The following is a 14391-nucleotide window of genomic DNA, read 5'->3' on the forward strand; positions in this document are numbered from 1 at the left end:
CAATCTGCAACATGGTCCCAGAATAGAATAAAACATTTAGATTTCCTTGCAGAACAACGACAGAAACAACATCAAGCAAAATCAGACATATTAGATATGGAAGATTCTATTCGCTATTACGACAACATTCATCCTAAACCTACTTTAAACCATTTTTATACGCCTAGTGAATCTCAGAAAAAGTATGAACAAATGTACATTGCAGGCAGTGTGGTGGGATCTGCGGTTTTATCAAAATTTCTTTAAAATAAATGAGTGATGAGATGGAAATTGAAAATCCTGTCCTTGACAATGATTTAGGAGATGATATGAATGAGTATTATAATCAACGAGCAGCGGATGATGATTATCTTATGAATGAATTGACTGGAGATATACCACGAGCTCCAAGAGTTAGTTTACTGAACGCTGAGGAAAACATTGATACAAAAGAAAGATTTTTAGAGAATTTTATGAAAAAAAATAATTTAAAATTAAGAACAGATATTAACACTGTGCGTAACAGACTGACAATGAATGAAAACCATGATATATTTTTTAAATCATTAAGAGGAGACATTAAACTAACGCGAAATGATAAAGAACCTATACTGTTAGATCTGTAAAAGGAGAATTCATGAGATTTTTTAGAAAAAGTAATGTTGAAGAAACTCCAATACTTGAAAATGTTGGAGAAAAAACAGCTAGAAGACAATTGACTTACGAAGATGGAGCAGGATCTAGTTCATTGGATAACATAAAGTCACCTATTCCTCTAGAACCTAATGTTATCGATGTTATGCAACCTTCTGATACTTCTGAAGATCTTGTACAAGACACCAATCTTGATACAAATGAAACAAAGTTTGTTCATGTTGACAATAATGATGTTGATAACATTCAAGATGCCACTTTGAATTCAAACGAACCTATGAAAACAAAGAATTCTAAATTAGATGAGATCATAGACTATTTCAGACGACGGTTTAGAACTATTAAAGAAAAATATAGTCGATCACGTGACAGAATAAAAGATAAAATAAACACACTAAGACAAAATGATGATCTTGAAATGATGCCTTTAATTGAGCATGAAGAACAAAATCTAAAAGAAATTGATGAAGCAGAATCAGATGAAGTGACGAATTTGAATGAAAGAAGTAAAAAACATTTTAAACAATTAGCTGAAAATTTTCGTGATACAGTCAATGATGCGAAAGAATCCTTAGGAGACAGATTAAAAGCTTTATTCAAATTGAAAGGCTTTAAACTTGCTACTATTGTTACTGCAGTTATTTTAACTTTATCTGCCATTGGTGCAAGTTTCGTGTATGGTATAGGCTCTTTAGTAAAACCAAGTAAATCTGGTACACCTGGAAACCAGATACAGCTGATACACCTGGAAAACCAGATACACCTATAGAACCTGATCCACCCAGTCATCCTAATAAAATTACACAAGGTCTGATAAAATTTAAAAACTGGTTACTTTCCTTAGGTTCAAAAGCTCTAGCAGCACTCCCTGGAATTCTAGGAACCATTGTGTCCACTCTCTTAAAAGCAGCTGCAGGTGTGGTAGGATTTTTAGCAGAACATTTGATTATAGCTGTCGCTGTCACGATTTTAGTTGTGATTCAAGTTGTAGTGAATAATGCAGGAACGATCAAACAGAAAGCAAAAAAAATTTCTTCTAAAATAAAATGAATCTACGCTTTCATGGAACAAAGAGACAATCCTTAAGGACAAGTATTAATCAGTATAAAACAGTTCGTATCGCAAACGCTATTATTCCTACAACTTATTTTAATATTTCAAGATTTTCAAAAAATAACTATTTAGATTTTGCAGAATCGGCCCCAAGTGATACTTTTAGAAATAACGGTTCTGTTTATATTTCAGAAGGACTTTATTCCGTTGACTCTTATATCAAAGCGATACAACATGCGCTGAAGAAAAAAGGCTATCAAAATGATATGATGATCACTTATTTGGAAAACGAGGGAAAAATTGTAAAAAAAGTGAATCCTCCTTTTGTAGTGTGGATCCATAAGGAATTACGTACCTTATTAGGAATTAAATTGGAAGATGCATGTATTATCAATGAAGTGAAAGGAGAACAACCTTGCCAATTTTTACCCCATCGAGAATATCGTATTTGTTGTAATATTGTGGATGATGGTAAAAAATTTTTAGACGACGTTCCTTCTGATATTATTTCCACCTTTGTCGCGAAAGGAAAAAATTATGGGGATCTTGTGGAATACAGTTCATTACAAAAAGCCATGATTCAAGATCAGGATTTTTCCTATATCGAAATTGACATCAAAAATCAAAACAATGAATCCATTGAATTTAAAACCCTGTGTACCATAGATTTACTGTTAGAATAAAAGAATGGACGTCTTAGATTCAATCCCCGAACAGGATGAATTTCGTTTTGAGCAAGTTGAGCAGATCAAATCAGACCTACAACTAAAAATTGGAAAACGATGTAAACTGTATAAAAATTATAAAAAAATTTCAAATATCCTTCATTGGTTAGAAACTACATGTAGCTTTTTTATAGCAGGAGCAGGAATCGCTTCGATTGGCGCAGGCGGTGTTATTACCAATATTGTTACTTTACCTTTAGCTGTTGTTTGTACTATGTTAGGCACAACAGGTAAAATTGTTGTTCCACAATTAAGGAAAAAAATGAAAAAACATAAAACAATCTGGATTCGCACACAAGATCATTTAAACGATGTAAATAATTTACTCTCACGCGCGATTACGAATGAACATATTTCTGCGAGTGAGTTTGATCTTATTATTCAGGAATATAAAAAATCCAATAAAGTTACAGAGAATCTGAAATAACTTGACTTTCATCAGTGATCATCTGTTTGGGCTATTTTAGCGAGTCAGACTAAAGTAATGATGTAACTTTATAAGAACGTGACACTTCTTATAAAGTTAACCTATTTTATCCTTGCACTAAATTAAACGCGTAATACTTTTTCCCTTTAGGTTTTCTTTTTGATTTTATATAATTCAGGTTAGGATTGTTCTGTATTTTTTTCTGAATGAGAGAGGTTGTATAGGTGTCAAACACATCTCCTTCACAGTCTTGTAACGTGAGAATCATTTGAATTCCAAATTGAGTCTCCACTTCTCTGTCGTCTGAAATATGATACCACGTATTGAGTGGAACTTCTTTCCAAAGAAGCGTGGGAGAACGTTCTTGTTCTTTTTCTAATTCGTCCAAGTCTTTCACAGATGGAAACACAAATGCAGATTTTTACATTGAATTTCTTCGTCTGAGTGATTTTTTGAATTTTTCGAATGTTCACTCATTTTCTATATAATATGATTTTTATTAGATAGTGTAATTTTGATTTTTAAACAAGATGTTCACTTGAGATTATTTAGCAGATTAAACACGTTAGAAAAGTTAGACACATTGTGGGGTTGGGGGGTTGTGGGGTTGTAAAATAGTTTTGACTAGAAATTGACTGAAATAAAAATTAGGTCAAAACTAGGGTGAGCTAGAAAGTTGAAAGTTGTATCAACGTTTTGACTAGAAATTGACTGAATAAAAAATCAGGTTAAATCCTAGGTGAGCTAGAACCCTCACCTACGTTTTGACTAGAAATTGACTGAATAAAAATTAGGTCAAAACTAGGGTGAGCTAGAACCACACAATCGTTTTGACTAGAAATTGACTGAATAAAAATTAGGTCAAAACTAGGGTGAGCTAGGGGGTTGTGGGGTTGTAAAATAGTTTTGACTAGAAATTGACTGAATAAAAAATCAGGTTAAATCCTAGGTGAGCTAGAACCCTCACCTACGTTTTGACTAGAAATTGACTGAATAATTGTTTGACTGGGATTTGACTGAATAATTGTTTGACTGGGATTTGACTGAATAATTGTTTGACTGGGATTTGACTGAATAATTGTTTGACTGGGATTTGACTGAATAATCGTTTGACTAGGATTTGACTGAATATTTGTTTGACTGGGATTTGACTGAATAATCGTTTGACTAGGATTTGACTGAATAATCGTTTGACTAGGATTTGACTGAATAATCGTTTGACTAGGATTTGACTGAATAATTGTTTGACTGGGATTTGACTGAATAATTGTTTAACTAGGATTTGACTGGTGAGCTAGAAACCCCATTATTACACTACTAGCGTTAGTCCAAAATTAGTCGAAAATTAGTCCAGAATGTCCTCTGAGTCACTAGTATCCCACTGCTGGATACGTAGAATGCGACTGTGAGTGTACTCAAATCAACACAAAGACACAATCCAGACCGGACAGAGCCCAGAGCCAACTGAGACTGAGGATAAAATAATGGCCAAATATGGTGCTTTGGCAATCTGCCAATTATAATGCAAACCTCAAATTACTGTAATCCACTTCGCGATAGAATCCTTAAAGTCAAGACAAACTGATAATTACAGAAAATAGAATCCTTAACACAAGCTAGTCAAGACAAACTGACAATTACAGAACAGACTCAGGAGAATCTATAGGCCATACATAGAAAAACAAGGGTGCAGGCACAAATATGTGCTGCGAGCTAAACAAATTTCTCAAGAGAGCCGAGACCATTCTGCAGTTGCCAAGACGCCAGGACCAGATGTCCGAATTTGGGGGTGAGAGGTTACTAGCACATCGCCCCGCGCGCAATTCACCACTGTGATCACTGAAGCGACGTATCTCCAAAACGACTGAATTATTACGCAAGTGTTTGAGAAACGAATTACTGCTGCTTAACGTCTTCGGCTTCCTTTACCAGGACGAGCTCGTGTATTGGCCTTTCGAGACAGGTCAATCGACGTACTTTGTTGTCCGGTGAGCGATTTCCAACCTTGACCTTGACCTTTCGAACCAGATTGTCGTCTCCTGTGTACCTTTCCTGGATTCGTGCCAGCTTCCACACGTTCCTCGGTAGGTTTTCGTCGCGTACAAGTACAACATCGCCCTTCTCCAGATTGCGTTTTGGGCGAATCCACTTCTGCCTGATTTGGAGGTTTTGTACATACTCCTTGCGCCACCTGTGCCAAAACTGGTCTGCCAGTTGCTGTACTTGACGCCAGTATTTCCTGAGCATGAGATCCTGGACAGGCAAGTTTCCAGGGGGTGAGACGATGACCCTGGATTTCATTGTTAGTAACATGTTTGGTGTCAATGGCACCAAACTCGTAGCGTCGTCGAGATTTTCGACTGTCAGAGGGCGGCCATTTATTATCGCTGCCACTTCGTAGAGGAATGTCCTGAGACTTTCATCGTCAAGCTGCTTGCCATGTGAGAACAGCATCGTATTCAAGATGCTCCGGGTAGTCTTGATTTGGCGCTCCCACACGCCGCCTTGGTGGCTAGCGCTGGGTACGTTCATTTCGAAGGTAAAATCCCCATTTTCTTTCAGGAGGAATTTTCCTGCGGCGTCCAGGTCAACCTCGTCCCAGGCATCCTTGAGCTCACGTTCACAGCCAACAAAGTTACTTCCACAGTCATATCTAAAGATTTTTATGCTTCCCCTGACTGCAATGAATCTGCGGAGCGCCATGATGAAGGAGTCGGTAGACATGGTGTTAACAGTCTCAATCTGGACCGCCCTCATGGCCAAGCACGTAAATATTACTCCGTACCTCTTCAGCTCTCGTTTCCTTGGCTCAGTGATGTAGAAAGGACCAAAAACATCAACCCCACAGTAGGTGAACGCAGGGGCTGTTTGCAATCGGTCCTTGGGCAGGTCTCCCATCTTCTGCTTGTTGGTTGATCCTCTGAGCCTGCGGCACAGCACACATTTGTCGATGTAACTGGCCACAGCCCGGCGACATCCGATGATCCATACTCCCTCTTGACGTATGCTGTTCATGGTCATTCCCCGACCTTGATGCTGCTCAGCTACATGATGATGCCTAATGAGGAGGGTGGTGACATACAATTCCCTTGGCATTATGACTGGGTGCTTAATGCCATGATCATATTCTGCTTTCTGTGTCCGTCTTCCTACTCTGAGGATTCCTTTTCCGGTCGATGAAGGGGTCCAACTTGTACAGAGGCGAGCTGGCTTTGATGACCTTGACATTCTCTCCCCCAGTGCCATCCCGGCCTTCCAAATCCTTTATGATGCCTATTTCTTCGGCAAATGCCTCGAGCTGAACTGCGTTGAGAATCTCTCTCTCAGCACGCTGCATATCTTCCGCTGCCAGGGGGCGCTGCTTAATGGTTGCGTCTTGTTTTCCCAAGAGACGGTCCCTATATCTGAGACATATGGCAATGGCTGTCTTTGCTGCCTCCCATGAGGAGAAGCTGCTCAGTCTCTCGAGCAGAGATGGGTACATGTTTGCTGCCTTGACATTCACTGCCAAAACAGTTCCTGTGATTTCCCTCTTAACCTCTGGATCATCCTCAATCTCTTCAACCTCCTGATGCCCAGCCTTGGGAAGCTCCCTCTCCCATAAGAAATCAGGTCCCCTAAGCCATCTAGCAGTACCACTTGCAAGTTGCTCTGGGTTCAGTCCACGTGAGGCTTCATCAGCGACGTTCTCTTCACTCGCTACATGGCGCCACTGACTCGGCTCAGTCTCTTTTCGGATTTCCTGCACTCTGTTTGCGACGAAGACGTGATACCGGCGCTCCTCATTTGCGATGTAACCCATGACCACCTTGCTATCGGTCCAAAATGTCTGCTCAGCAATCTTGTAATCAAGCTCCCTTGTCAGCATAGTGCTTATCCTGACAGATGTCAAGGCCGCAGTTAGCTCCAGGCGAGGTATGGTGAGTGGTTTCAAAGGAGTAACTCGAGCCTTCCCCATGATGAAACTGCAGTGTACGTCGCCTTGCCTGCTCACAAGACGGACGTACGAACATTGTCCATAGGCCCTGCTGCTCGCATCAGAGAAGTGGTGTAGAGATGCTGATGCCACTTCCCCAAATCCACCTGGCTTATAACATCTCGGTGTTGACAGCTGCTCCAAGTGTGGCAATTCACTCCTCCACTTTTCCCAGTCCATCCTGAGATTTTCTGACAGAGGTGTGTCCCAGTCTGCATTTTCTCTGCATAACTCCTGCAAGATCATTTTTCCCACTAACAGGACAGGTGCAGCCATTCCTAGGGGGTCGTAAATAGATCCAATTGTCGACAGGATTCCGCGGCGTGTCAATGGTCGATCCTTTAGGACGATTCTAAATGTCAGAGTGTCATTTTCGATGCACCACTGTATTCCCAACACACGCTCCAGGGGGTAACTGAGCTCCCCCTTGTTCATAGGCAGCTCGCTTTCTCTCAGACTAGGCAGACGGTCCTCCTCTGGAATACTCTCCAACACCTCTCTGCAGTTCGACGCTATCTTGGGGAGGTGTAGTCCGCCTTCCCCGCAGGCCTCCTGGGCTGATTTGATCAGTGATAGAGCTCCCTCTATGGTTGGTTTTGACCCCAATCCGTCGTCAACATAAAACTGCCGCATGATGAAATCTGCCGCCTCCTCTCCATACTTAGGCTTAAAGTCACTGGCAATCTGTTTTAGACCGAAAGCACAGCATGCTGGAGCACAACGTAGACCAAATAGGAAAACCCTGCTGCGATATTCCACTGTTGGCTTTGACTCGTCCCCTCCTGGCCACCACAGGAACCTAAGGTAGTCCCGATCCTCTCTATTTACCCGGAACTGATGAAACATACGAGCGACGTCACACGTTACAGCCACGGGTTCGTGACGAAATCTGCATAGCACCCCTACCAGTGAATTCATCATGTCCGGGCCCTGAAGTAGATAATCATACAGACATCGTCCCAAATATTGTGCTCGACAATCAAATACGCGAATCTTCTCAGACTTGGGACCAAACACAGCAAAGTGAGAAAGATACCACAAATGTCCCTCCTTCTCGGTTTGACGTTCTGTTTCCCCAATTACCTCTACATCTCCCGCGGCAATGATCTTTTCCATGAATTCGGCATATTTCGTCTTCAGCTGAGGGTTGCTCCTAAACTTTGACTTCAACTGATTGAGACGACTCGGGGCTGCAGGTTTGTTGTTCGATACTGTTGGTGCCTTATCCCCTTTAAATGGGAGGGGCATCTGGTAATGCCCGTCGGGAAGTTGATGGATTCCTGATTCTATCTTGGCTAGGAACTGAGAATCCTCCTGTGAAAAGGGATGTACAGACTCGACCTCAGGAAAATCTGTCTCCAGCACAGAGATAACTTCTTTCACTCCTGTTTTCAGACAGATTGTGACCTCTGGCATTGCAGTCTCCATAGGCTGCGTCCTATTCCCTGATGATGCTTCACCGCAGACAAATAATAATAATAATAGTCTCTTTTATAGCGCTATTCCATGGACAGAGTCCTTGCTCACAGCGCTCCCTCTCCAAAAGCTCGCACAAACAGCCAGGTCTTTATCGCTCCCTTGAATTTTTCAGTGTCCACAGTGTCCCGAATGTGGCATGGAAGAGTATTCCATAGACGCGGTCCATAACACTTGAAACTACGATCCCCAAAAGAAGTCTTGGTTCTAGGAACCACCAGCTCCGAGAAAGCACCTGATCGGGTTGTGCGGGGAGCAGGTTTCCCAAAAAACAAGGTCTCTCAGATACTGGGGAGCTGCACCCTTCACGCACTTGTGCACCTGAAGCAACACCTTAAAGTCAATCCTTTCTGCCACAGGCAGCCAGTGAAGTTTGATCAGAGTGGGTGTTATGTGATCAAACTTCCTGACTCTGCAAACGATGCGAGCAGCAGTATTTTGAACACGCTGTAATGGAGCAAGTGTCTTCGTCGGTAAACCAGCAAGTAATCCATTGTTGCAGTCAAGCCGAGAGGACACGAAGGCATGAACCAGACGTTCCCGGCTATCCTGGTCAAGGTATCTACTAAAACGGCCAATACTATACAAACTGGCATATGCAGCGTTGCATATCTTCTTTACATGTGCTTGCATTGTCATGCCCTGGTCCAGAAGAACGCCTAGATCCCGGACACAGTCAGACTTTGGTACCGATACTCCATCAACTGATATTCCGGCAATAGATCCAGTTCTGCGCGATGAAACAATGTTAATTACATCCGTTTTGGGGGCATTGAGCGCTAGTTTGTGTTCAAATAACCAGTCCTTCACATCCTTAACACATGATTCCACGCGTGTCACCATCCGCTTGCTCTGCAAACTATCGCCACAGGGGGCTGACGCTTCAAGCTGATTGTCGTCAGCATACAGTTGGTATGGAACATTATGTTCTTGCATAACAGCACTGAGTGGTAGAGTGTATATGGTGAACAGAACAGGACCAAGAACAGAGCCCTGGGGAACACCATACTCGAGGACAACAGAGTCCGAGCACATGTTGCCGATTGCAACTGAAAGCTCTCTGCCTGCGAGATAAGACACAAACCACTGGAATGCCCTGTCCGCAAGGCCAATGCGATGTTGAAGTCGACTCAAAAGTATATGATGGTCCACCGTATCGAAGGCTGCGGATAGGTCCAACAGCACTAGAAGAAACTCCTTTCCCACATCAAGTGAGCCCAGGATATCACTTGTAATGCGCAACAGTACAGTTTCTGTGCTGTGTCCTTGGCGATAGGCGGACTGGTTTGGGTCGTATAGATTGTTCAACAACATGTGATCTCTTAAGCGCATTGCTACTATTCGCTCGATAAGTTTGGAACGATAAGTCAAATTAGACACCAGGCGGTAATTCCCGAGTACTTCCTTGTCAAGTGTTGCTTTCTTAAGTAGCGGTTTGACCAGAGCGAACTTAAGAGGGACGGGCATGTGGCCAGTCTCAAGCGACAGGTTGATGATCTTCACTAGTACAGGCAAGAGTGGTTCGACGCATTTCTTCAGGAGCCACGTGGGGATAGGATCGAGACTACATCCTTTAGCTGGCAAGGAGAGGATGAGCTTCCTAACCTCGCTCTCTGACGTTGGTGCAAAGTCCTGTAGCAGGGATGTGGTACTAGAGCCATCGGATGTTGCGAGCGGTTTAAAACCAGAGTCATCAAATTTCTCACGGATGTTGCTGATCTTCTGGCTAAAGAAAGAGAAGAAATCCTCTGCCATGGCCTTAGTGTCGGTATTATCTGGCAGAGGAGACACTGACTTCTTTCCAACAAGCTCATTGACGACCTTGAACAGGTCTTTGCCATTGCAAGCCTTGATTCTTGAGCTATGGAAAGAAAGTTTAGCCTTATCAATCATCGTACTGATGGCATTGCACTGAGCTCTGAGCATTTGTCTGTTTATTTCAGTTCGTTCATTTCGCCACTTATTCTCGAGTTTGCGGCGAATTATTCTGGCTTGGCGAATCTCATCATCGAACCATGGTGACCTTTCCCTGACTTTCACAGTACGACGCGTTTCCGGAGCATGACTATCAAGAATGTCCCGCAGCACAGAGTCATATTGGACAACTAGACTGTCCAAGTCATCCGCGGGGGTTTGCACTAGACTGGATTGTGCAATATCCTGAGAGAAAGCTTCCTCGTCAATGCTGCTGAGTTTCCTACACGTGACAGTTTTGGTCTGTGGTTTTAGCTTAGGAAGGTTCAGCTTGCAGCAGACTGCAAAATGATCCGATGGGAAAGACGGATCAGCACCAAGATTGCTCACAAAACCCCAGTCACGACCACGGATTATAACAGGATCAAGCGTACGACCTTTGACATGCGTTGGTTCATGCACGAGTTGGACGAGATCGACAATATGATGACTACTGCCGCCTATTTCCACTTCCTGTTGTTCTGTAGGGTCAGCCAAACGAACAATACTCCAGCCTAGATCCGTCCGTTGCGCAAAGGGTTCATGTCCACGGCCACAGATCACCTCCCTAGGCGCTAGTGCCCTTGAGCAATTATATCCTATCAACATCCCTACCTCACAGTCCAAGGTAGGCTCCAGCTCCTCAGCAATTCCTTCTAAGTGGCCCCATTTCCGGGCTACCTCAGGGGTAGGTATATGACCCCTATTAGCTGGTATATTTGGTCTTGTATAAACCTGGGGTAGGTGAACCTCTCTGCTGCAACTGCCTAGTCCCTTGACCACCAACCCGCTTATCTTATCTGTGTCTACAAGTTGCGATTCAGCCGTCATTGTTGATAAACTGAGTTTTGTTTTGATGCCACTAACTCCTAGTTTATGTTTGGTCTCCTCTAGTATAAAGGATACATCAGACTGGGAATCTAGCATAGCATAGCAGACATGCCTCACAACCGGCCTGTCTTGGTGATACACTTCTACAGGTACAATCATTGAGCTCAGGTTTTGTCCAGTACCCAATTTAGCCTTGACCCTATGCACTGTTCCACCCTCAGTATCTCGCTGGGGCTTCCTAGACTCTTCATTACCGGTACCGGGTTTCACTGGCGCCGTGTCACCATGTAGCGAGGTAGGGTGACGCTTGGAACAGGTTTTACAAGTCCCCGTTACGACAAAACTTAGAACGATGTCCAAATCCTAGGCAGCCGTAACACAGACCGCGTTCTTTGATGAAGGCCTTCCTATCGGTAAGCGATTTACCCAGGAACTTGTAACAAACATCCAAGTCATGTCCTTTTTCACACAGCGCGCAAGACTTCGGCGCTGTCGGACTCTCAACTACTGTGCTCAATGTACGCCCAACACCAATGACTTTGGGCGACTTATCATTTTGTTTACATTTTGAGTCTGACCTAGTGCCTGTTGATCCTTGCTGAATGTCCCCGTGACAGGATCATTTGCTATCTCCGACTCCTGATATACGAACTCTGTGAATCGCCTGAAAGGTGGGTATTCCCCATGTTTGGAACGCCAATCAGCTACTATCCGCGCCCATCTCTTTACCAGCCAGTCCGGTAATTTCATTAGCAATTTGCGATTTTCCCTGTCATCGTCAAGTACTCGTAAAGAACCAATGGATTTCTTTGCTGCTTCGCACTGCCTTAGAGAATCCGAGAATTTACGAAGTGCCTGACTGTCCTTTGGATGAACCTTTGGCCACCCTTCCAGCTTATTACGAAAAGCCTCTGCTACATTGAAGGGGTTTCCATACCTCTGCTCAAGCACTGCCTTTGCCTCATCAAATGCACTGTCACTACTAATCAGGAAGTAACCTTCCACTGCCTCTTTAGCCGGACCAGCCAAGTACCGTCTCAGGTAGTGCATTCGCTCCCGAGGTGGAATTCCTTTCCCTTCTATCAATGTCTTAAAGGCTGCTAACCAACCAGCATACAACAGGGGGTCACCAGAAAACACCGGCGGTTCTGGTGGTGGTAGACGACTGAGACTCATTTGACTAACTAACACGGAAAGAAGGTCACCCTGTTGCGGTGGGTAGACTGTAAGTCAATGAGGTTGTCCTCATAATGTTCGCGGGGTGCAACCATCGGAGATGTACAGAGTGGCTGCCTGGCGGTACACGCATCCGCCAAAATGTTCAGGCCCTGGAGGCCATCGGGCTCAAAAGCATCACCACATGCATTTGCCGCATCCTTCAGAAACCTGTCCATGTGGGCCTTATCTGACCCCGACGCAATAATCCCAGCAGGTTCAGACGTAACCATGTCAACCTCAATGTGTTTAGAATCGGTAACACCATTAACAACGGCCACATCCTCCTTGTCCTCAAGTTCAGCGATTTGGAGCTCCTTTTTCAGCTTCAGCAACTCCAACCTGTCATTAAGATCAGCCTCCATCAGCTCCATACGAATCCTCTTCGTCTCATGTTGATATTGAAGTTCGATCCGCAGCTGACTGATCCTGGCCCTATTACTGCTGATGGAAGACATCTCGCAATCGTACCTTGTTTCGCAGAGATTTTACTGTAGCTGCCCACGGACAAACGGACATTGAAGTCGAGATTGTACAACGTACAGGTTTATTATGTACTTAACTGTAAAATCTGTAACGATAAAAAGCAATAAACATTTTTGAGAATTATGTCTACATCTGCTTTCCTTAAACGTGTTAAACTCTGAAAGTTCCTGTCAAGAATACTTATACATGTGTGGCAATTGGATGCTTGTCCAGTGCTGTCCCCTAGGTGGACAGAGACAAACTACTGGGACCATGATCTTTCACGCACCGGTGCCGCGCCACCTAACGGCTGAAACTGGAACTAAATCTAGTCCTCCTGGACGTGGCTTCGTGCCCTAAAATTGAGTTAAATGAACCAGGCCAAAACCTAAGGCCAATCGGAATCCCTACTGGCTCTGCAGAGCACATTACCTAAACCTAACTAAAGAAATAAGACCAGAAAACAGCCTCAAGAAACTCGTTGGCATTTCGCCAACTTCTAAATCAAGGTTGCAATTTCTGGAGTGGTGCATGCACCGGCACAAAAGGCCTTCAAAAGTCACTAAAATCTATGTGACATCTCCAAGCTACTGTTTCAAAGAGGGCAAGGGGTTTCTATACATCATTTTAGCCTAAAGCGGCACTATTTACCTCTTTGAGTCCATCAGAAATAATGAGTTTATACTCCGAAATTCCTGTCCGTGACAACTTTCACAAATACATCTTATGTCCACGGGGTTCCCAGCTTCCGGACTCAGGGATTCTATTTCCGTATCCGCCGTTTAAAATGGAGCGCACTGATTGCGCAATACTAAATCTAGGCGCACTTACAATTTCTCCTTAAATCATCACCGAAACCACGCTATCCGCAGGAAGATTTCGTTCTAGTGTCCGAAAATGCATGATCTTACAGGGGCGCTAACTCGACAAATAGAGGGGATCTATGGGGATCTATGCGAGTTTTAGGTCCTACAGGTCTCGAACTTGTAAAATCTGTAAACATGCCTCCAAATCCCATTATGATAATGAAGAAATTGCCCCATATCTTGGAGACTGTTTTGAAACCATCGCTAATTTTGGAAGATCGGTGCCCGGCTATTTTGTTTTAAAAACCCTATTTTTCCCCATCAAAACAGCACTTTTCATTATTCAAATGATAACTTATTGTCTGAAGACTTATTTCATAGCAGAAAAGTACTAATAACTCTGATTTGATGCGAAAAATATAACTTTATTTGATGACTTGATTTTCCCTTGGCCGTGGATCGGAGACAAGACCACAATTGATTTTTTAAGCCTTTTAGCAGTTAAATTGTCAATGTTTGACCGCGACGCATCAAAGAACGCGTCAAGTAGTGAAACTGAAATTCGGATATGATATACGGGTTAGTCTTGCGAGTAACTGGTGCGATGGAAATTGGTGATTGACCACGGAAATTTTTTTATAATCGACAAATTAGACAGACTTTGATATTTCCACTGTTTTCAGCCAACTGGCAGAAAAAACTCAAAACACGCCCCCTATTACCCAATTAGCAAAATTCGAAATTAATTTTTTTATCAAATAATTTCTTTATATCTGTAGACTTGCCACAGCAAATATTTTTTTCAATACCTCTCCAAATATGTACTTGAGA

At 43.2% G+C, this 14391-nt stretch overlaps 3 protein-coding genes across 3 annotated transcripts; all 3 read right to left on the bottom strand.

Moving 5' to 3' along the window:
• Positions 1-4734: 4734 nt before the first annotated feature.
• Positions 4735-5934, bottom strand: LOC135482977 (uncharacterized). Its single transcript, XM_064763460.1, has one exon. The coding sequence runs from the start codon at positions 5932-5934 to the stop codon at positions 4735-4737; it is 1200 nt and encodes a 399-aa protein (XP_064619530.1).
• Positions 5935-5959: 25 nt separating this feature from the next.
• On the bottom strand, positions 5960-8230 carry LOC135482978 (uncharacterized). The gene has a single exon (XM_064763461.1). The coding sequence runs from the start codon at positions 8228-8230 to the stop codon at positions 5960-5962; it is 2271 nt and encodes a 756-aa protein (XP_064619531.1).
• Positions 8231-11587: 3357 nt separating this feature from the next.
• On the bottom strand, positions 11588-12250 carry LOC135482979 (uncharacterized). Its single transcript, XM_064763462.1, has one exon. The coding sequence runs from the start codon at positions 12248-12250 to the stop codon at positions 11588-11590; it is 663 nt and encodes a 220-aa protein (XP_064619532.1).
• Positions 12251-14391: the final 2141 nt, after the last annotated feature.

Source organism: Lineus longissimus, chromosome 2 (genome assembly GCF_910592395.1).
Source record: "Lineus longissimus chromosome 2, tnLinLong1.2, whole genome shotgun sequence".
NCBI lineage: Eukaryota > Metazoa > Nemertea > Pilidiophora > Heteronemertea > Lineidae > Lineus > Lineus longissimus.